This window comes from Poromitra crassiceps (genome assembly GCF_964638095.1).
Source record: "Poromitra crassiceps genome assembly, chromosome: 23".
In the NCBI taxonomy this organism is placed as follows: domain Eukaryota; kingdom Metazoa; phylum Chordata; class Actinopteri; order Beryciformes; family Melamphaidae; genus Poromitra; species Poromitra crassiceps.
Window position 1 is genome coordinate 22,027,146 of NC_139639.1, and position 24,262 is coordinate 22,051,407.

General features: G+C 46.9%; 1 protein-coding gene across 1 annotated transcript; it reads left to right on the plus strand.

The window, feature by feature from the left end:
* Positions 1 to 1,489: 1,489 nt before the first annotated feature.
* zfyve9a (zinc finger, FYVE domain containing 9a) lies at positions 1,490 to 23,534 on the plus strand (the record flags this gene model as incomplete). The annotated part of the gene is made up of 17 exons (XM_083658782.1): positions 1,490 to 1,559; positions 3,986 to 5,427; positions 6,960 to 7,059; positions 8,407 to 8,583; positions 8,829 to 8,992; positions 11,695 to 11,827; positions 12,182 to 12,304; positions 12,944 to 13,099; positions 14,121 to 14,345; positions 16,342 to 16,424; positions 16,713 to 16,817; positions 18,004 to 18,154; positions 18,354 to 18,434; positions 18,950 to 19,112; positions 20,290 to 20,395; positions 21,398 to 21,574; positions 23,063 to 23,534. 17 exons carry the CDS (start codon positions 1,490 to 1,492, stop codon positions 23,222 to 23,224), a joined length of 3,618 nt encoding a protein of 1,205 aa, XP_083514908.1. The 3' UTR covers positions 23,225 to 23,534.
* Between the last annotated feature and the right edge of the window lie 728 nt (positions 23,535 to 24,262).

The window sequence follows — 24,262 nt, forward strand, 5'->3', positions numbered from 1 at the left end:
GGTGTTCCCGAGCCTGCCTCTCAGCGCTTCAGCCAGTAAATAAATACACCAGCGAAGAAGAAGAGACACAGGCTAATACACGTAGCTAATGCAGTAAACGGACGTCAGCAAACAACCTGCAACAATACAGAGTCCAATAAAAAGTCCACACAGAAAAAGAAAAAAATATTTATCTAGTGAAGCCCGTTTGGCCAAACAGCAGTAATGTGACCGACGTAGGGGGGAAACTACAGTCGGGGTTGTGTTTTTGGTTCATGGAGGGACCTTTTACATTAGCGTTAGCTTGTTGTATTAGCTTGTTTTGTTAGCTGCTGTTTACCACAAAACTTACTGCAGAAGACTTTATACCTCTGTGTTGTTACCGGAATAATCTGGAGCAATAATCTGGAGCAACATCTAACCCCACATCAAAAAATCCGTACTATCCCTTTAAATTCCTGGATCACCAACATTACAAGCAATCGGTAATAAGTAATGCAAGAGTCAGAGATATTCAGAGGTTTGTTTAATTTTTTTATTTGAAGATACTTTTTTTTGCCATTTTGCCTTTATTGATAGGACAGTGGGCACTGGGCAGACAGGGAAGGTGGGGAGAGAGAGCGGGGATGACGTGCTGCAACGGAGCACGGGTCGGATTCGAACCCGGGTCGGCCGCGTGAAGGACTAAGCTAATCAAGAATGATAATGAAAGAGAAAAGTGCTAGGAAAGAAAATAAGAGAAGTAAGAACTAAGGAGAGAGTAAGAAGAGATCGTTTTTCCTTCAAAGATATTACAGTGAGTAGAGGAGGAAGATGGGGCAGTTGAATATGAATCATTAGGTGCTTTTGGACCAAACAGTTCTGAGGACTCCCTGAGAGGAACTGTCTACTGTGGAGCTTCCCCAAAAACGACACACAGTACCTTCAAGGCTTTTTTTCTGTTTGTATCCGCACCACCATAGGAGCATTGAAGTGATGTCATAAGCCTAGTAGCTTCACAGCAAAGCAAGTGAGAGTTCACGGGGGATTGATACTACTTTGGCTAACAGTCAATTAGCTAGTTAACGTTGGCTTGCTAAAAAAGAGAGCAAGATAAGGTTAGTGTGATGATACTTATCGCCTTGGCCGTACATTTACGTCACTCAAGGTTCCCGCTTGTGCTGGGAGAGTACCTACCCTGAAGTAGGAGCTAAAAAAAAAGTCCCTCAAAGCGCCGGTCTAAGAATCGTCCCCAGTTCCTGTGGTGAGGACACAATAAAAAGGGGGGAGTTCCTCCAACTGTTCTTAGAACTATGAAAAAGTTCCTCTGGTTTGAAAATGCCTATTGGGTGAGGGTGACATGAGGCCATCAAGAGCCTTCAAGAGCCATCTCCGCCATATACTGTACTGTAGTATAGAATGTAACAGTATAAGTTCAAGTTGGTCAATGGTCAGGTATTGATGACATGCTTGTCTGGATGCTGACCCTCCAGGTTCACTCGGCCGCCGGCAGGGTGGAGCTTCCTGACCCATGGAGAATTACTTCCAGGCCGAGGCCTTCAACCTGGACAAGGTGCTGGACGAGTTTGAGCAGAATGAAGGTGAGAAGCCAGCTGACGCCAGGAATTTGTTTTCTAGGCATGGAGACGAGACAATGACAGAGATGGGCAAAGAAGACGTAGCCACAGGGTTGAAATTTGAGCAAAGCTGTGGCTCTGGATGCCGTGAGGTAACCCGTGAATAAGTGAGGTAACCTGTGAATAAGTGATTGGCATTGAAAAGGCAGGTGTCAGACAATAGAGTCCCGCAGGGATGACGTATTTCTGTAGTCGGAACGCGGAGGTCCCAGACTTCCGGGTTCTTCACTGTTTCTGCCTATGGGATTTTTGAATGGGTTTTTGGCGCAATGCTTCAAATAAGGTCTGTGGGCAACGCAAGCTTATTCAAACGAGAACCTGTGTTCAGCGAGATAATCTTCACACGTGAGGACCACTTTCATGAGTTTTGAAGCGTAAATGCGAGCCCTAGAAGTAAAAAGCGCATGCTAAGGAATTTCAGAACTACACACAGTGTCGCATAGGCTTCCACGTCACGTCACCACAGCCAAATTCAACCTGGAGTGTTGTTGATGTGTGCGCTGCTGTGCACTGAGTACCCCGGGCTGAACCAGGTGAGGGAAAGAGAATTTCCGTGTTCGTGCTTTGAAGTGGTGACGTTATTGACGTATAATATCCCCGTCGACTCAACAGTGTAGTCTCATTTAGCCGTTTGCTAGCTAGCCGCCCTTTTAACGGCACGTAAAAGCTTCAAAACTCATAAAAAGTGGTCCTCATGTGTGAAGCTTATCCTGCTGAACACTGGTTCGCGTTTGAATAAGCTTGCGTTAACCACAGACCTCATTTGAAGCATCGCGCCAAAAGTGTTATCATCGATGTTTTCTGGACTCATTCCTGCGGCTCTCTATTTGCCGCCCAGTGAGTCATTAGCTTAATATTTGCAGGTGCTGACTGAGGGTGGGGCTTAGTATTTGCAGGTGCTGAATGAGGGTGGGGCTTAATATTTTCAGGTGCTGACTGAGGGTGGGGCTTAATATTTGCAGGTGCTGAATGAGGGTGGGGCTTAATATTCTCAGGTGCTGACTGAGGGTGGGGCTTAATATTTGCAGGTGCTGAATGAGGGTGGGGCTTAATATTCTCAGGTGCTGAATGAGGGTGGGGCTTAATATTTGCAGGTGCTGAATGAGGGTGGGGCTTAATATTCTCAGGTGCTGACTGAGGGTGGGGCTTAATATTTGCAGGTGCTGAATGAGGGTGGGGCTTAATATTTGCAGGTGGTGAATGAGGGTGGGGCTTAATATTTGCAGGTGGTGAATGAGGGTGGGGCTTAATATTTGCAGGTGGTGAATGAGGGTGGGCAGAGAGGGAATAGGACTTAATTGGATTACTCATTTCCCCTGGGCTCGTGCGCGACTGTGTAATTGGTGCAAAGCAGGAGTCAAGAGTGGAAAGTATGTTTTTTTTCTTCACACATAATGCTTACAGTAGGGAAAGAAAGTGTATTCGGGCTCACAGGGTTTCTTTATGGTGATTTTTAAAGTAAACATTGCATTAATGCACATTGCGGACTATCCAGCTCTCCAGTATAAACAGTCTGTTTATTATATGGGGAAAGATTGCTCCTTTCCTGGGTTCTTCAGAGGTGACCCCGGAATAAATGCCAGTCGTGCTGATAAGCACAAACACACACAGATACGCACACAGACAGACAGAGACAGTATGTGACTGTGCGCTCAGTGTGTGTTTTGGCTGTGAGTGATTATCTGTGTCCTCTGCCAGAGATCCAGCTTGGCAGATTAAGTGTGTGTGTGTGTGTATGCGCGCACGTGTGTGTGTGCGTGTGTGTACAGCACATACTAAAACAGCCTAGCATGAATTCCAACGAAGGTAGCAGAGCGGTGCAGTTGGAACTATGCACTTATTTTGCTTTGCTGGCACGTCTTTTTGGAGTGTGTGTGTGTGTGTGTGTGTGTGTGTGTGTGTGTGTAAAATAATGAGTTTGAAGAATTTCCGCTCACATGCCACTGTAGCATTCATGTGTCAAGTTGACTGATGGCTCCCAGGGGGAACGGAGCAGTTTGGCCCACTTTCTCTCAGAATTTCCCAGTCCATCCAAACACTAATTTCCCAATCCATGCCAACCTCATTTCTCAATTTATCCCCTGGTTTCTTTCCTCCCATTTTTAGCCGTTTCAATCACCTGGGAGTGTGTATCGTTTTATTAGTTCTCCTCAGGAAGTTCATTTGAGGATTCCTGTCTTGCTATTGTGGTTCATGATCTCTTTGCTCGTACCCGGTAGCCGCTTCTTCTTCTTTTCTCTTCCATGTCTTGGGATAAAAGGTTTCTTATGCCAGATATAGATCTGTTTAAGTGGTAGGTGCAGTGCAGCCAGCATTTGACTGTACTTTTGAGACCTTTGGCACAGGGAATCCCCTATAATCCCCTGTTTCCCTGTCCTCTTCTCTCCCAGATGAGACGGACACTCCCACACTCTCGGATGCCAAGTGGACCCAGATCCTGGCCCCGCCGGCCCACCTGCTGTCGCTGAACCCCGCCCTGGCCCACGCAGACCTCAGCCCCCGGGATAGTCCGCTGCCCTTCAAGACCCTCGCAGACTCCTCCTCCAGCGGCTCCCCGGGGGCCGACCCGAAACGGCTCCCCGGTTCCGAGGCTCCATCCTGGGGGGAAGAGCGGCCGTCGGACGTCCACAGCCCGCCCCTCCCCCAGCCCAACATCGGCAAACTGGTGGGCACGGACGACCTCTCGCCGCCCCACGTGTCGGCCTGTAGCGCCGTGGAGAACGGCCACCCCGCCAGCCCAGAAGACAATGGGCTCAGCAAGGAGAGCAGCTCTTCTCCTGTTCCTCCCCCAGACAACCAGCCTGGTGCCTCAGACCTCCATGAGGAGCGGAGAGACTCCCCAATGGGGGGTGGGGGTCTCCACGTCAGTCACACTCGCTTCACTTTTGAGGAAGGATTTGGACAGGAAGAGGCTCCAGTTGAGGGGAGTCATCCAAGTTGGGAAGCAGCATTGCCAAGCAGGGAGAGTGCCAAAGAGGAGGCCGTTACAGCTGTTTCACAGGACTCTGGTCAAGAAAGACACAAGGCAAACCCTGAGGGACACCAGGGGGAAGGTCTCCAGAATGGGGGAGGGGTTGTTCAGGGTGGTTGTGAGGGAGAGGAGAAAGGTTTGCCTGCTGATGGGCTCCTAATTGAGGGGAAGGAGAGGAGAGGTGGTCCAGAGGGACAGATAGACCAGCTCTCTGCGATGAGAAGCCTCCCTAACGGTCTGGAGCAGGGGGAAGGGAACCATGACAGGCATACGGAGGTAGAAGAGGAGGAGGATGGCTTTTCTCCCAGTCCTGTCCCCTCCAAAGAGGACTCTGTAACTGAGGAGAAGGAGATGGAGGAGAGCAAGCAGGAGATTAGCGATGGGGCAGCTGTGGGGTCAGGTACCGTCCAATCGAAACTCAACAACAATCGGCTGCAGCCGGTCAGTGTGCCCTATGGAGGGGCGCGGCCCAAGCAGCCGGTCAGCCTCAAGCTCCAGATCCCACGGCCTCTCTCGGGCCAGGTCCAAAACCAGCTCGGCCCGTCCCCTGTCGGCAAGAACAAGAACCTGGACAGCCAGTGTCGGACAGGCGTACCCTCAGAACCGCCGGTCAGTGGGGCCGAGCAGGGTGCGGTCGGGGTGAATGGAGAGAGTGTTGACTCTCCGTCCCTGATGCCCACAGAGAGTCCAGACAACGACCTCCAGGCAGGCCAGCTGGGGGCGCTGTCCAGGAAAGCTGCCAGCTCCCTGGGAGAGGTTGCCCCCGTGTGGGTGCCCGACTCCCAGGCTCCTGTCTGTATGAAGTGTGATGTCAAGTTCACCTTCACCAAGAGGAGGCACCACTGTAGGGCCTGCGGCAAGGTCAGTGGGGCTATGTGGCCCATTTTAAAGGGAAAATACACCCTAAAACTCCCTAAAAAACCATATACAAAACAGACAAAATAGAAGAAGACAAGAATAACGAGAAGGAAAGCATTGCAGATTTTAAAATACAGGTCAGCGTAATTAATATTCCATCAGTGGCTTAAAGAAGCTGTGTTGGACTTAATGGACGAGGGAAATAATTAAATGCAGTAGTAGGGTTGGGCTGATGGACGATGCTATCGCCCATTGCCGATGGCCGGCAGGCATCGACCACTGAGCTCTCTACACCGTGAATGACCTCGACGTCCAAATCAGTATTCGCATGCTTAGTTTTTTCTCTCCCTCCCTCCCTCCCTCCACGGCGCAGCTGAGGGCAGGTCATGTGTGGGTCATGCACAGTCCAGTAACTTGAGTGTCGCTTCATGAGGTGGCGTCTAGTAACTTCACACACCCGGGACGCACCGGGCAACAAACAAATGCACATTCACGGTGCTGAGAGGTCTTTGCTATTTTCAACCCAATGTGTGTGTGTACATGTTTGTTTCTATAAAGTAGCTCCATTATTATGAGCGAAGCTAGGCTGTGTAGTGTCTCACCTGCTGTGTCACATGATATTCAAGCCGCTACACAGCCGTCACCCCCCCCCCCCCCCCCCACACACACACACACACACACACACAGTCACAAGAACGACCAAACAAAAAACCACCATCCATCGTGATGTTTCACTGTGGACATTATCATATGTTGGTAGACAATACATGCATCGTCCAACTCTGTGCAGTAGTTTGAATGAGATCCTTTGTAAGGCCTTAGTGAGCAGATTCAGTGGCTGTGCAGGTAGCTCTGTAGCCGGCCACACTGCAGAGCCGTGCAGCCAGTGCCTGAAAGCGGAGACGTGGTAGCTGACTCTGCACTGGGAAAATGGCCGGACTGCTGCTTAATTTCCCCTGGTGGTAAACAAACACACACACACAAACACATGCGCACACACACACACACACACACACGCCCGCTGCCACTTGAGCAGGGAGGAGCTGGCACTGCAATAATACTGACACCAGCAAACAATAGACACAGCGGGATGCTCAAAACATGACCAGCACTAAACAAGCTGATGATGCTGAGTCACTGGAAGTAAACAGATTCTCCATCTACTGTCCAATCATTTGCTAAATAGATGTTGGAGGATAATGGTATATAATGAGGTGTTAATATAATGACCGTAATGTGCCCTGTGTGCACAGTTGCAGCTCTTTGCAGTGCTGGCAAAACACAGGAAATCAATGCCCATAAAAACTGTAGGTTTGCCGCACACTTAATCACAACTTGTTTTCAATTATTTACATTTGTAATTGTTTATAATGTACGTAAAACCATTTGGAGGAAATTGCTCGTTTTGCATAACTAGCTTGCTCATCCTGTGTGTGTGTGTGTGTGTGTGTGTGTGTGTGTGTGTGTGTGTGTGTGTGTGTGTGTGTGTGTGTGTGTGTGTGTGTGTGTGTGTGTGTGTGTGTGTGTGTGTTCAGGTGTTCTGCGCGGCATGTTGCAGTCTAAAATGCAGGCTGATGTACATGGACAGGAAGGAGGCCCGTGTCTGCGTCACCTGTCATTCTGCTCTGATGAGTGGTGAGGAGCTTCACGAATAGAAAATTCAATCCCTCAGTCTGTATTTGTGTAGCATATTCCTCATACATGTACATGCAATGTAATGTTCTCTGCAATAAAAAAAAAGAGGATCAAAGATGATAATCAGTCAAATGAGACAGAAAAAGAAAATTAAGTTATTATTATAAAATAATAGTGCTTGTTTCTGTGATTGTATTCATTTGTCCCCTTAGTTAAAAACAATGCTGAGCACATGTAGCAATTTCAATACGTTTCTATAACTGGTAGTTTCAGCCAAGCAGTCTGATTGGACAACGATGTTTTGCTAATAAGCCCCATAAGACACAGCTACAAGTTATTCAAAATGGATCCATTGTTTCCATCTCAGTTATTTCAACTGATGATCATTTACGCAGTACGCTTCACCAGGACAAAGATTCCATTTACACCTGGCACTAACATGCGTTTTGGGTGAACAGATTGCAATCCGATTGCTCTCCAGCTCGAACGTCATCACGCGCGCGCCCCCTGAACGTGTGCATGCCTGTTTCATACATGCACAGGGAAATAGAGGTTATTGTTAAGCTCAAATGCACAGTGAACGTCCCCTTCACCTGGACAAAACGATGGCCGATCACGCAGCACTGCATCTATTTCTTTATCTGTTTATTGACAATGACACTGGGTCCGAGACACACACACACACACACACACACATATTACATACGTTTTCCGTGCATGTCATTGGCTGTAACCACCTGTGTTGCGTTCAGGTAACATCCTAAATTACAATGTTATACAATTGAGAGCATAATTTCTCTTTTATATGAAAGGAAAATGAGGGGGAAAGGGTTCGAACCCTTTCCCCCTCATTTTAGAGAGATAGATAATTTTTAGCCGGTCCATGGTGACAGGCTGCCTGTGTGTGTGCGCATCTGGCACAGCGGTGAGATGAGGGCACACACCGGTGCGGTGCTGCCGGGGAATTGCGGGTGTGCGCGCCGTCACCGACTTCCGAAGATTATGTATTTCCGTATGGTAGTTGCTGAATGCGTTTTGAGAGGACGCATTGCATTTACACTTGTGTTAAATGTTGTCATAATGCGTCCCTGACCACCTCCGGAGGTGGTTTGGCCGATCAGATTGCAATCCTTCTTCAATGCGTTTTGGGGGTGTTTACACCTGTACTTTCAAGTGATAAAATACAATCGGATTGCAATCTGATGGCAGAAAACGCATGTTAATGCCAGGTGTAAATGGCCTCAAAATGGCTCTTAATAGACACTCGCTGGGGATCCAACCCGTGACCTTCTTACACAGAAACACCTAGGGCAGTCTCTCTAATCACGTCACCCCTGTCTCTGCCAGCTCCATCGTGGGAGAACCCAGCCACTGGAACCAACCAGAGTCCGAACCCCAACAACCCGGCGGAGTACTGCTCCACCATCCCCCCGCTGCAGCAGGCCCAGGCGTCTGGGGCGCTCAGCTCCCCCCCGCCCACCGTCATGGTGCCTGTGGGAGTCCTCAAACAGCCCGGCTCTGACGGTACAACCTTTACCACAAAGAAATCCTCTTAGCGCTGTAGTTTTCACATTTTTAAATGTACAGCCACAATCTGCCCTCACTGCATTAAAGTATGAAGCAGTGTTTGATTTTAGCCTGTTAGTTCTCTGTGTGTGTGTGTGTGTGTTTGTTGCGTTTGTGTTTTTGTGTGTGTGTGCGTGTGCGTGGATACGAAATAACAAGGAAAAAGAAAAATGTCTAATTCTTTGCATGCCTCTCACCTGCAGGGTCCCTCACACGGGAGCAGAGGAGGGTGTGGTTCGCTGATGGGATCCTACCCAATGGGGAGACAGCGGAGTCCCCCAAGCCTCCAGCCTCCAGCCCCGCCCCCTCCCGGTCGCTGGCGGTCTCCCCGTATTCGAACAAATCCTCCACGTCTGAATCCTCAGAGGTAGGCTCGGCTCCAAAAGGTCACCGATTCACCTACAAAACATTCAGCTACAGCTAATGCTCTTGGTTACGCTTGTTCGGGGGCAAATTTGCTACTGAGTTAGTTGAAGGTTGTCATAAAGAACTCTTTTGTTTTGGAGTCTTGGTGAGTTCCTGGCTGGGTCACAAACGGCAGCGAACAGGTAGTAAACAGCCTTCAAAAGAAACATTCTATGTCGGCTTAATCGGAGTTAGTAACGGCACTAGACTGAAATGCTCAAAACTGGAAGGCACAGTGCAGTGTTTCTGTGTAAGCCAATGGCTATAAGTAGTTTAAGTTTACCTCGCGACAGATGACGGAACAATAAATTGAGTTTGGTTGTTTTCGCGGTCGTGCCGGACACTCATGCCGATTCACGGCCTGTTGAAAGGACCGATTGTTGCCTTAAATTCAGATGACGTGCTGCTGATGCTAGGCAGACAGTCTGCAGTCCCAAAGTTCAGTATGAAGTCAGGCGTTCCCGTGAGCCGTGACAGCCACTGTGAAAGTCTGTCCTGCTGGCGTGAACTGGCTAATGCATGGTTTGACTTCACTGCCAAAGGTTCTGCTCAGCAGCGAGCTGGCTGCTTCCCCTCGTGAAGTGTTCTTGAGCTACATGCCAAACGGCGAGTGATTAAACACAGATTTAGCTGATCGCTGCTGCACTTTTTCACTGTTCTCCGCTTTTAGCACTTTGAGATTTACTTCCAATGACAAGGGAATCTAAAATAAAATGTCCAGTATTTCTTTTTTATTGAGAAAGCTGAGAGTATGAGCAAACTCAATCCCAGGCCAGTAAGAGGTTTTAACTGGCTGCTACACCACCTCTTGGGAACGATTAATTGTATTACTGTCATGTTATGCAATAATGCGGACCCATCCAATTGGCGGCCCGCGGGCCACTTCTGGCCCGGAGGCAACCTCCGAGTGGCCCACGTTCCATGTTTGACGGCCGCTCCCGAGCTCGGTTTTTAAGCTACAGGGGAGCTTCTGGTATAGGCGGAATCTAGACTAACTAAATATGATGATGCTAGCTCGCTGGCAAGCGGGTGTAATAGCTCCAAACTCAGTAAAGTTTTTGACAAATGTGTGTGTGTGTGTGTGTGTGTGTGTGTGTGTGTGGACTGTGGAGGGGGACAGAGATACTGGTAGAGATAGTGCGTTATTGGTTACTGTTGCCACTTGTTATTCTGTGCATTGATAGATCTTTTCTTATTTATTCTGTTTCTGCATTTTGTGATGTTCCTGGGTCAGAGATGAGACCTTTTTCTTTCTTTTAACCACTACATTCATTTGCTTTTTGTTGTTATTACCAAAAGCAACAACAAAAAGGCTGCTGAAAATGTCCCGCCCATCAACAATTCCTTTTAAAATCTGGCCCAATTGAATTTGTAATTGAATAGCCCTGCAATTCAAACAAGCAATCTGAGCCTTGCCGATAATTCCCATGAATCACCGCTATCTGTGCTGTATTAGTTGCTAAGCCAACTCGACTCTCTCTCTCTCTCTCTCTCTCTCTCTCTCTCTCTCTCTCTCTCTCTCTCTCTCTCTCTCTCTCTCTCTCTCTCTCTCTCTCTCTCTCTCTCTCTCTCTCTCTCTCTCTCTCTCTCTCTCTCTCTCTCTCTCTCTCTCAATTCTTATATGTATGTATGGGTTTGAGGTATGTGTTGGCCATTCCTTAAGTTACAAGCCTTGAAAGAAAAGAGACTTCTCGCGGGCACTTTGTTTGTTTCAATTATAAGGTTGTGATGCATTCCAAAAAGATTAAATGCAGCTAAATAAAAAAAATTGGACCCGGACACAAAAGACTCATTTATTTAAAGCCAGCAGGGTGGTGGCACTTCTTGTGCTGGCTTTAAATCAATGGCAAAGCGCTCTGCGAGAGTCGACTTTTGAAGCCTTAGTATGTGCTTCCCATTTTTGATCTTGCTGGGTGCACATTTTTTATTTAGCCGTATACAAGCCATGGCACCCGCAAGTCCACTCTCTGTGATTATAGAGAGCCAAAGTGAACGTCACTTCCTGCTTTTCTCCCTGTACCAACGTGTGAAAAATATGAATGGTGGTGAACGGAGCGCTACCTTTTTGATCCTGTTTGAATTGTGCCACGGGCGTACACACGTCATGTTTGTCAATGTAAGAGATAACTCTGCAAGCCGAGAAAGTCGCAGTTTGTGGTAAAACTGTGGCACTATAAGTTATAAATCAGACAGACTACGCACAACCAGTCGCGTAAGTGACGTCTCTCCCGCCAGTCCATTGTTGTTGATGGTGTGGCGTATAATGTGTAAACTAAACCTTACATTTCTGTTTCAGGACAAACTGTGACTTTCTTGACATGCATAGTTATATTTTAAATTGACCAGATTTAACATGTGTACCCCGTGGCACAATTCAAACGGGATCGAAAAAGTAACGTCTGTCTCCGTTCACCACCGTTGCGTTTTTTCTGACGCTGGTACAGGGAGAAAGGCAGGAAGTGGCGTTCACTTTGGCCCTCTATTGGTGCTGTCGACGGCACTTGGCTGCACCTTGCACTTATATACATGTCTGTCAACCCCAGGATCACAGGAAAGAACTCTCTTTGGATGTTGTCCGTCGCTGTGTTATTACACCTCACTGTGTGTTATAACCTCCATCTGCCTCTCCTCATACCCACCCCTGCCTCTCCTCATCCCCTCCAGGCGGCCCTGCCCCCTGCCGCCGCCCCGGTGGGCAGCCCTGTGGGCAGCTCCCTCAGCCTGATCCCGGAGGACGGGCTCCCTCCCATGCTCATCTCCACTGGAGTCAAAGGAGGTACGGGAGGCCACGTCACAGGTGCTTGCCTTCATCCTCACCATTCTGCTGCCTTCCTCATTGCTCGGCTGGCGTGCGTGCGTGTATCTATTTGTCGGGTCTGTTTTATGTGCTTTGTTGTACCCCGGCTCATGTCACCGCCACTCATTGCCAAATGTGGGGAGAGGGGGCGGAGAGAGGAATTACACATGTGAAGGCTACGTTTTGGGCCTAAACAAAGGGGGGAAGGAGTGTAGCTGTTTGCTAACTCGGGGGCGTTTATTTTCCCCTGCTCTTCCTGCTCTAACCTCATCTCTGACCCTCTTCCCATCTTCACCCCATGCCCCAAACCTCCTCCCCCCCGATTCGTCACGCTCTGACACTCGTCTCCTGCAGACTACGCGGTGGAGGAGAGGCCGTCTGAGATCGTGCTCATGCAGCAGCTGGAGGAGGGAGGTCCAGACCCGCTGGTCTTCGTGCTCAACGCTAACCTACTGGCCATGGTCAAGCTGGTCAACTGTGAGTTCCCCAGCTAGCTCCTTTCTACCATTCAAAAGCAGTGGTTCTCTACCTGGGGGTCGCAAGATAATGACAGACACTCCAAACGACACTATACCCTACGTCTGTCACCCTTTTGCTGCTATTGTCCTGAGTCAGTCACTTTCCTTTTTTGTGTGTGAAGATGCAGCTAGCAACTAGACAGCTAGTGTGGGGAAAAAAAACATCTGATTAAACTGGTCATGCAACCACCAATCACAGTTGTGCACAAACATATGAGCACCATAGTGCCTTGTGTTTGTCTCCACTCATTACACATGGATCTATTGGGTTGACAACACATGTGACTAAACTAAACACATGTTTTACATCCATTTTGAGGCTGTGAAAGGTGTATAAATAGCAGTGAAGTACATCTGTGTTTTGAGTAACAAATGGGTTATTAAAGTACCCAAAAAAAACGTCCATCTACAAGGCAACTTCTTTCAAAAACATTTGTCAACATAGCTAAAATTCAGATGGTTAAATAAATGTATTGTATTTTTAGAATGTCATAGATGTGGAGTACTGTATGAAATGATTGTGGCTCTGATGCACCTGGGTAACTATATCTGTCTGATGTGACAAACCCGTTTTCTGACCTCCTTCCTGATCCCACAGACGTAAACAGGAAGTGTTGGTACATGACGACTAAGGGCATGCACGCCGTGGGCCAGGCGGAGGTGGTCATTTTGCTCCAGTGTCTGCCTGACGAGAAGACCATCCCCAAGGACGTCTTCACCCACTTTGTGCAGCTCTACCAAGAGGCCCTCACCGGTAAGAACGAGAACAGCAAGCTCCACCAGGAGCCCCACTAGGAAATTAGACCGCCTCCGCCATGGGCCCCTCTTGGGGGAAATGGCAGCTCATTAGTAGTTCAGTCTGGAGGGCCACAGGTGAGTCAGTCTGTCTCAGTCAAGTGCTGCCCAGTTAAAAATGAGCTAACCCTAAAGGGGAAAATGCTCTACTTTTAAGTCTGCGGAGACGACAGGTGCATCTTGTCCTCTATTTGGAAACCAGGTTAGCGTCCACCACAGCTGAACTGTGTCTTAACCTCCTCTGGAAAAAACGTGTGCCCTGCTGTCGGGTCGCTTGCCTCCAGGCTCATCACTTCGCCACCATTTGTCCTGCGTTTTAACGCCGTATTCTACGGAGCGAAAACCGCTAATATCGGCTGACTTTGCCTGCTCGCTGCCCTCAGGCGTTTGTCTTTTTACATCTTCACCGCACACTCTGTGGCAAATTGACGGCTGTGGAAGGGAGCCATATTGTCTCTGTCGTTCCCGGTTAGGTCGCTGTCACTCAGGCCTCGGGAAGAAGCGCATAACTCCCGACCGCTAAGCTTGGCCTTGCCATTAGGGTTATCGTGTTATGTGCAACATAAAGCCAGTGATCTGGACAGAGATAATTAGTAACGTGAACCCCGTGTGGGTAGTATGAGGTTGTAGGCCGAGCGTGCGCGGCTGTCAGAGAGGTTTAGTCACCGAAAGGATGAGAAGACGCGTTTCTATCCACTCTTGTAGGACTTTATACAGACTCAGGCAAGGCCCTTTATCCACACAGACTAATCCAAGGAATATATTGAGAGCCTCAGCCTTCTCTCGCCTTCTCCTTTTCAGAGGATGAAAACTCTCCACTTTCTCTCCTCTTTCTGCCTTCGCTCCTCACTTTCATGTTCATTTTCCTTTCCTTATCCTCTCCTTTCCATTACACCATTCGTAACCCATTGTAATGTTTCTCCCAATCTCCTCCTTTTCTCCCCCCCCTCTCTCTCCTCTCTCTCTCTTCCCTCCAAAAGGCAACGTGCTGAGCCACCTGAGCCACTCGTTCTTCACGCAGAGTTTCCTGGGCAGCAGGGAGCACGGTGGCTTCCTGTACATCAGCCCGTCCTTCCAGTCGCTGCAGGAGCTGCTGCTGCCCAACGCGCCCTTCCTCTTCGCCATCCTCATCCAGAAGTGGGAGACGCCCTGGGCCAAGGTCTTCCCCATCCGCCTCATGCTGCGGCTGGGGGCGGAGTACCGATGTGAGTGCAGACGCCGAGTGGGCTTGGTGCTCTGTCAATCAATGAATTCACCAATACAAACCGCATGTAGAAACAAGAGATGACAGAGTAGTAGTCAATAAATAATAAGAAATTGTATTCATAGCATCTTTTGAAAAGCAGTTTCCAAAGAACTTTACAGGGCTTAAAAGCACAATATAGAAACAAGAGTTTACATATAAAATAGTCAATATATAATGAAGTAATAAATTAATAGGCTTATTACATAGCAGTTTTTCAAAAACGCCTCGCAGAGCAGTAAAAGAAACAAGAGATTACACTACTACTTCATACATACAATACATGTATGTATATATGTTGCATACGTAGATGTTTTATGGATGGGCAACTGCAATTGTGAAAATGTGTATTTTATGCAACAGGCACTGTGTCAAAGACAAATTTCCTTCGCGACAATAAAGTATCTACGGTAATCTAATTTTATACTTATAATTTTAAACAAAGACATGATTTTACCTTCAAAAGGGCTTACGCAGTTGAATTGAAAAGGTCAAATTTTGGGAAATTCTGCTCTTGTCTTGTTTAGCACTATATGAATTTATTTAAAAAGGTGTCAGGGCTGCTGGACCTTTGAAGTGCATATCCTTCTGTTGAACGTCTGGCAGGACTGAAAAGATCCGGCTTGATTTACAAAGCTTAGCAGACCATGTATGTCTGAGTCTTCATACGCAGCTCTCCAACATTTCTCACATTAACCTTGGAGTCTTGTGAGGGATTTTGTGGGAGAGGCTCCTCTCTACCAAATCCCCCCCTCTCAGAGCCAGACCTGACCGTACCGAGCGCCACCTGGCTCTGCTAAGCCTCATACATACGTCCAGCGCGCGTGGATAGAATACATGAACAAAGCCGCTTAACGTTTGAGGATCTTAAACACAAAATCTTAACATTACCGTGAAATTAATCTGCCACACAAAACGGAACAGTTCCCCACTCTCACTCCCCCTGAGAAGTGACTTGACAGGTTGAGTCTCGGCTCGGCGCTGGCATACCTGGTGAACTCTGATTATTTAGGTTAATGAGAGTGTGTCGTGAGATGTTATTTCCAGCTGTTTGCAGAGATAAGTCTAAAAATAGTCGTCTAAGTAGCTTTAGTTTCTGGTGTAAAGCGGGTGCATTATTCACTTGTGGATTAGGATCCTTCCGCCCAACACTGTAGGCACAGTTCACAGTATTTGATGTTTGTGTGGGGTCCCTTGTAGAGTTCATTTGTATAAATTATTAATAAAATATAGAAAGAAGAGAGGGGGCGATAGAGATTGTGTAGTCAAGAGATGAAGATAAAACAGAGGGAAGTCCGCCTACTGGAGGCTCCACCAAAACCACTGATTGGAGCCTCCAGTCTGTTTTATAGTTAGTTAGAAAGGTCTCACAAACAAAACAAAAAAGACAACAAACCAAGACACTGTTGACAGACGGAAACTAAATTTCAACTCAAAACCATCGAGGAGGATTACAATGTGGCAGCAACAAAGAGCATAAATTAAAAGTATTTGAAGTAAAATAGATCAAAAATAGCCTTTTTTTAGATCAGATTTTTTGTATGTTTTGTATTCAGAAGACATGGGTGAACCAAAAAAGGAAACAACTTTTTTAAACTTTTGAGGCATCGCACGCACGTGCACACACACACACACACACACACACACACACACACACACACACACACACACACACACACACACACACACACACACACACACACACACACACACACACACACACACACACACACACACACACACACACACACACACACACACACACACACACACACACACACACACACACACACACACACCATAGAAAGAAGAGGAAGTCCGCACACTGTTGACGCTCCAGCGACCACAATTTTATTTAAGGCTCACACAACGTTTCGACCCCTTCGGGTCTTCATCAGGTATCAACATATCTGGTAATAACTAAATATATGACTGATTATAATAATTGTGTTTTGCAGTCTATCCGTGCCCTCTGTTCAGCGTGCGATTCAGGAAACCGCTCTTCGGAGAGACCGGTCACACCATCATGAATCTGCTAGCTGTAAGAGCTCTGTTTTCTCCTTCTTGGTATACAAATTAATGTATTCATTACCTAGCTGAATTTCATTATTTTATATTCCCATAAGTGAGCGGATCCTGTCTGTCTAGTGGTATCATTTTGTCAAGCAAGTTTATTTATCACTTAGGTTACCCATTTTCTGTTAAGTACCCGGTCCCTGATTTGTTTTCATTTTATTCTATCAGTAATTTTGTAAGAATAGGCGAGAATCTTGTTTATTTTTATTTTTACAAACCCTGTTGTGACCGTTTTCTCTCGTTCTGTCTCCAGGACTTCCGTAACTACCAGTACACGCTGCCTGTGGTGAAAGGCCTGGTAGTGGACATGGAGGTGAAGAAGACCTGCATCAAGATCCCCAGCAATCGCTACAACGAGGTGAGCGTCTCGCATTGGAACTCTCTCTCCAGCCACTTCACAAGCAAAACAAACCTCTTCCAGGCCCAACAAGGCAGAGCTTACCTCACATGTCGCACAATTGACCAGTTTGACTGGGATCATGACTGGTGGTGATAATCTTTTTTTTTTTTTATTGTATTCACAATTTATAATTCATAACACACAGATCACCAAATAAAGAAAAACAAGACAATATTCATGGGGGAAGGGGGTGAGAAAGAATAAACAACAACAATAGCAAACACGACAGTACAGTACAGAGTTAAGCAATTCATTATGCAGTAGATATTCCAATAAGAAATGGAGTGGCAATAACAGTTCCAGAGATGCCAATGTCTGGAGTCCAGAAAAAAGAAAAGAAAAGAGGGGTACCCTCGCACAATGAATTTTTCCAAGGCAGAAAGAAAATGAAGTGGTTAACTGGGGCGATGACGCCAGTGGAGGTGCTCTTTAAGCTCCCTAACCATCAAAGCATACGCGTTTAGCCTGTGTAGGTGACACGTTTAGCCTGTGTAGGTGACACGTTTAGCCTGTGTAGGTGACACGTTTAGCCTGTGTAGGTGACACGTTTAGCCTGTGTAGGTGACACGTTTAGCCTGTGTAGGTGACACGTTTAGCCTGTGTAGGTGACACGTTTAGCCTGTGTAGGTGATACGTGATGGAATATCTAGGTCTGTCCGGCGTGAACACTAGGCGCATGAAGCACCGTTTGGCTGAGAAGTAAGCTATGGTGGGTAGAATGGCGCCGGTTGGCTGATTGGTTGTAGCGTTTGGCTGCTGATGCGGTGACAGATGGGAACCCAGTAATATGAAGTGGGGAGCATTTCACAACAGCTTGCAGGCGAGCCCGCGGCACAGCGAGCGGTTAAAGCCCTCCAGATTTTCACTTTTATTCGTAATTTGTGAAGGACGGATTGAAAGAAGCGGGGGGGACGGGTGTTAGCGGAATTAATATGTGGTATCTTTCAACTATTGATATTCATGAGTGTCAATGTGTTTCTCTGCAATCTGTCATCCGAGCGCCATATCCCATTTGACTGGAGGACTTGACCCACATGCCCCGCTGCAATTAGGCTTAACCAGGCCGCCATTGCTTGAGCCCATTTTCCTCGCCACACACCCACAGGGCAGCTTAATTAAACATGGATGCTATTTGTCCTCGCAGCTAATGAAGGCCATGAACAAGTCCAACGAGCACGTGCTGGCCATGGGCGCGTGTTTCAACGACCGGGCCGACTCCCACCTGGTGTGCGTTCAGAACGACGACGGAAACTACCAGACCCAGGCCATCAGCATCCACCACCAGCCGCGCAAAGGTACCCACGCACGACAACACACTCGCATTCACTGGAAATGAACACAAGTACTGATTTGACTGATCTCGCTCTGTCTCTCTCTGTTTTTATTGCCTGATTATTGCCTATTTGTCTGAATTATTTGAGCCCAGTTGTTCATGAATAGAGTTGAGTCGAACTGAAGTTATGGTTATTATTACCTTTGCTTCCCCCCCCCCAGTTACTGGAGCCTGCTTCTTTGTGTTCAGTGGTGCTTTGAAAGCCTCGTCGGGCTACTTGGCCAAAACCAGCATTGTGGAAGGTGAGAACTGTAGTTTACATGTTGGCTGACAAAAAGTTGCTGCAGTTTATTAGACAGTCAAGTCTGCTTATATTGCTTTTAAACACTGGTATGGTCTGAAACGGCTTCAGAACGACCACATAAAAGTTCAGTGACACCCACAAGTATGACTATGCAGAATTATGTTTATTTCTGAGTCACAACTCTCTGTCATTACAAAGTAATCTCACTTCTCTAAAACACAGTAAGGTGGAGCGGGTGCGCGGCGCACAATTGCTCAACTGCGCACGCTCAGAACGGAGCGCGGTGCTAGAAATGAGTGTTTCTAGTACTATATCAATTTTGATAGAGTTTATGAAATTGTGATGGGCAAGCAGTCTCATTTGTGATTACAACAGCAGAATAAAATTTAGCTATTTATTTATTTTTCTACCCCATGATATGTATTGTCACATTTTTGCATTGCGATATATTGAATTTCTATATATCGTCGTCCCCTAATGAAAAAGATTTTCACATGATCACTTCCCTGCTAGACGGTGTCATGGTGCAGATCACGGCTGAGACCATGGATTCTCTACGGCAAGCCCTGAGGGACATGAAGGACTTCACCATCGCCTGCGGCAAGGTCGACCAGGAGGACAACCAGGAGCACGTCTACATCCAGTGGACCGAGGACGAGCACAACTTCAACAAGGGGTGAGGGAGGGTGTGAAGAGGCATCAGCGGCGTAAGGAAGGGGGATGGAAGAGATGCATTTATGTCACAGGCACTTGGGAGTAATAGTTTCCCCAGCCACTACATTTACCCTCTGCTGTGAAAACACATTATGCACGGACGGAGAGTCCCTCTGGAGGAAAGCCACAGCTCGGCAGAAAGATGCGCTTTGATTCCAGATACACAGCGACACAATCAATTTGACAGCAGTCTGATATTGTCTGCACTTTAACCACATTTAAACGAGATTTTCGCCATTAAATATAAATGACGTACCAGCTGCTATATCTGCTCATTTAACCAGGCAAGTTGAGGAAGTACACACTCTTATAGGCAGCAACAGCCTGGTGAGTATTTACAAGGAGGAGAGTTAGAGACACACACACACACACACGCACGCACACACACACACACACACACACACACACACACACACACACACACACACACACACACACACACACACACACACACACACACACACACACACACACACACACACACACACACACACTCTTACACTTACTTCACTGGATGTTGGAGTGTGCGTACACCCTTCAGGGAATTAGCCTGGTAAAGCATCCAGATCATTCTGTTTGGCTCTGCAGAGCAGTCCGGCCTCCAGCGCTTTCCAGAAATTACAAAGTGCACGGGACAACCAGAGAACTGCCTCGTAGTTGACAACGTAACCGGCCAATCAGGGACACCGCTGGCCAAATGGTATGACGGCTCCCGAAGAAACGAGCGGCAACGTTAACGTTAGTAGAGTAAACACAGCCAGTGCAGTTGTCTGTCGAGGGAAGTTCTCCCAACCACTGTGGACGGCTGATCCAGGCTGATTATGATACATAGAGTGAAACAGAATGTCACTGTCATTCACTGAGTACTATCACCTTTCCTACCTGTTCACTTTCTTCTGCTTTACATTGACTTGTAAATGCTGAAATGGCGCATCCCGTTGCTCAGCAAGCAGCGAGCGTAAGGCTCAGTCCTTCCCGCAGCGACCCGGGTTCGAATCCAGCCCGTGTCTCCAGCCTGTCTTTCTCTCACACTACAGTATCTCTGTCAATAAAACATAAAATGCTTAAAATAAATCTTTGTAAACGCTGTAATATTTTTTGTTTTAATCAACCCTGTTGTATTGTGTGTTGTTCCACAGTGTGATCAGTCCCATCGATGGGAAGTCCATGGAGTCCATCACCAGCGTCAAGATCTTCCACGGCTCGGAGTTCAAAGCCAACGGCAAGGTCATCCGCTGGACGGAGGTACAGCACACCGATTTCACTGACTGGATAGCAAAAAACAAAAGAACCACTGCCTTCACAATTGCGCTAGGCTAGATCTTTATGTTAAAACACACCTCTTGTCAATCATGAAGTGGGACAGCAACTGAGAAGAGAAGATACGATAGCACTTTACTAATCCCCTTGGGAAAATGCAGGTGCCAGAAGGGCGTCCCGACCCGATTAATTGGGATCTAATTCAATTCTGGTGTCCGGCACTGGCAGGAAATCTACTAAACATTTAAGTGCAAAATACATAAATATTTTTTTTTTTTTTTCTTTATTTGATGATCCGTTTAAAAAAAATGCCATACATTAAATGTACATGCAATTCCAAAAAGGCATCAAGGATAACACAAAAAGTAGATAAAAACTTAATTCCGTTGTGGTCCTTGGTCTTAGACATACAGTACATTAAATATACAGACATTGCACCACACATACTGTAGTTTCATAATAAAATCTGGTTATCTAGTACTAAAACATTACAGCATAACAAAAGAAGACTAATTAATACAATACGCCATTTCTGCCTAGTCCCTTACTCAGGAACCCTATCTAGCAATATAAAGTATTTTGAATTGTATTGAATAACTTTATTGTAAAAAGTAGTGGGCCAGTTCTCTCCAGAGAAAGCTTGACTCGTCAACGATGGCTGCACCTGTTGCGGAAAGATTTAACATTTCTTGTCATCAACTCTGCCTACACCAGCCAATAAGAACACAACATTTAGGTCTAAAGATTGCATAGTTTTCTGATGTCACGTTAGATGATTTCTTGGTATTGAAGCCCTCAAAATTCCAACGGTTACCTCTCGCTGCAGTTCGATACTGCCAATGTGCAAAACTGCCTTATTAGTGCAGCTTTTAAAACCATATTTCTTTTCATGTTCTTTCACAGCAAACAGAATTTGCCATTTGTTGTTGGATGTTTTCCTGTTATCAAATATTCAAGAAGTCCTTCTTATTCCCTGGATTCTGTCAGGTGTTCTTCCTCCAGAGCGAGGACCAGCCCGGCGGCCTGAGCGACCCGGCCGACCACAGCCGTCTGACGGAGAAGGTGGCGAGGGCGTTCTGCATGGCCCTGTGTCCGCACCTCAAGTTGCTGAAGGAGGATGGCATGGCCAAGCTGGGCCTGCGCGTCACACTGGACGCCGACCAGGTAGGACAGCTGGCGGTCTGAAGGAGACTGGAAAAAGGGATAGGCTTTTCTCCTCAGCAAGAGACACGCAAAGGAGAGATGCTTCTGGTGGAGCGCGATCCGACTTCAGTGGTGGTGTTTGTGGTTTTCAGAGACGAGGGTTTGAACCACAAGACTGAGGCAATCCACCCTTTCGCAAAGCGTTGTATTATCTTTTATGACAATACAATGAGTAGAGGCAGGAGGGTAGTGGAGAGAGAGATGGAGCAGTGTGTTGTTGTTGTTGTTGTTGTTGTTTTTTTGGGGGGGGGGGGCTACAAATACATGCAGTCGTAAACGCATGGTGTCTGAGCCACCAGGTCACCCTGATCTAAATATTTCATGTTCATTTTTTATGTATAAGGGCGATGATACACAGGGATATTTTTAGGGCGGTGTAGAAGGGCAACACTTCCCCAAACAGGCAACAAAAGGGGGGAAGGGTTCAGAAATCTATTTGGGCGCCAAGGTGTTTCAAAGCAGCGTTGCCGAGGCAACCTTTTGGGCCAAAAAAATTGTCCTTACTCAGAAATCTATTATTTGGAGGTAGGTCTGTGCCGATATGAAACTTTGATCGTATGATCATTTTGACCCAAATTATCTCGATATATATTACAACTGTATCTCGACCATTTTTGAAAACATAAACTTTAAAAACAGCAGTGTAATGTGCTTCATTTAATTAAAAACCTTATCTATCATATCAACCACAACACATTTGACTTTTTAAAATACTGGTTTAGGTTATATTTAGTATTGGTAATATAACACTACATGTCATCTAGGGCTGTGAATCTTCACTGGCCTCACGATTCGATTACGATTCAGAGGGCTACAATTCGATTATAAAACGATTATCGATGCATCTCGATGCATCTTAAATCGATGCATCACTTTTTTTCCCCAATACATGATTTATTTTTTCTCACTTTATTTTTTCTCACTGTGTGGCTACTTTTAAAATAAAAGTGCATTTGGAATTGCATTGTATTATGATCCATAATTAAAATAAACAAATGCATGTACTTCCATTATATTTTATTTGATTATTAAAACTTTTTTTTTTTTTTTTTTTTAACATAATAGATTTTTTGACATTTGTGAATCGATGCAGAATCGTGCACGTCCGCATCGCGATGCATCTTATAATCGATTATTTTTGACACTCTTTCAATTCAGTTCTAATTCTAAATTGAAGAGAATAACCACCGCACATTTAAATTGACTTGCTGAGATTTATTCAGTGAACAACGCGTTTCGTGGGTAGCGTCATCAGGTTCACTCATCAGTTCTAATTCTGTTTTCTATAGATTGTTTATTCCAGTTCTAATTCCTCAGTTGAATATGAATTGAGTTCATTTGTGACCCTGCCTGTAACCCAGTGCGTCTAAATGCTTTCTGGCGTGGTGCCGCTGGCCAGCTGAGCGTCCTGCCTGACCCTTGTGCCTTCTGTCCGGCTGTCCTCTGCAGGTGGGCTACCTGGCGGGGAGTAACGGCCAGCCGCTGTCGCCGCAGTACCTCAGCGACCTAGACAGCTCTCTGATCCCCGTCATCCACGGAGGAGCGTGCCAGCTCAGCGAGGGGCCCGTGGTGATGGAGCTCATCTTCTACATCCTGGAGATAATCTCCTAGGGGCCACAGACTTCCAACCATCCATCCACTGCTCTCTCTCTCTCAGCCCTCTTTTTTACCTCCTCCCTATCATCCCTCACCCTGGTTCTTCACCTCTCCACCAACTCCCTTCACCCGTTTGCACTTCAAAGAGCCTGAAAGCTGTGCTGTGCCAGGCGGGGGTAGCATTCCTCAAGTCCACCTATGCATCGACCGCCTCTTCTGCTCCGGGGGGCCGCCCGAGGACGTCTGCCGGTCCTGGGTTTTCCTTCACGGGACGAGGTGCTGTCTTCACCCGCCCAGCCCCCAACCAGACCTGGGTCAGACCATCCCGACAAACAACTCTGCTTGTTTTAGCCTGTTTATGGGGTGGGGTTCACTGCGTCAGGACAGGTCAAATTGTGTCAGGTGAGTTGCAAATCATAGCCAAGTTTGCTAAATTGACTTTGCTATATTTTCCCGTGCTTGTTGAAACTTTGTGGCACAAATTTGCAGCATCCTATGTGGTGAACCCCACCTACTGGCTGCTAAAATAAACTCTAGGAATTGTTTTCACATCCTCTTTAACCCAGGTCTGACCCCAGCATGGCGTTATCTAGCTCCTCTGTTCCTTCCCAATCCCCCATTACTCCAATGCCACTGTGGTAGCCAGGGGTCCCGAGGGCAGAAGCACTGAACCCTGGGTAATATCTGCAAAGGCCTCTGTGTAGCACGGATGCTCTAGATGACCAGGAAGAAGCAAGTTCACCACCGACAATTCTGGACTAGTCATCACATATTTCCTCCGACGTTGAAAACGTAAAGACACAGATGATTGAATGTGGAGAGAGAAAGTGCCTCAGTGTGGTGAAACCGTCGATTCGCACCGCGGTGCGCAGTGCCTGCAGCAGCGACTCATTAAGGACAAAACTCCACTTCAGTATCGCCTCTTAAGCTTTATCCGTCAGTCACCAGATGCTTTATTTCATGACATGGACAAAATGCATTGATTTGTTGTGGTTTGTACATAGTGTTTTCTAGGCAGAACAGTTTCTCCATGATAACCCTGTAGCCTGCAGA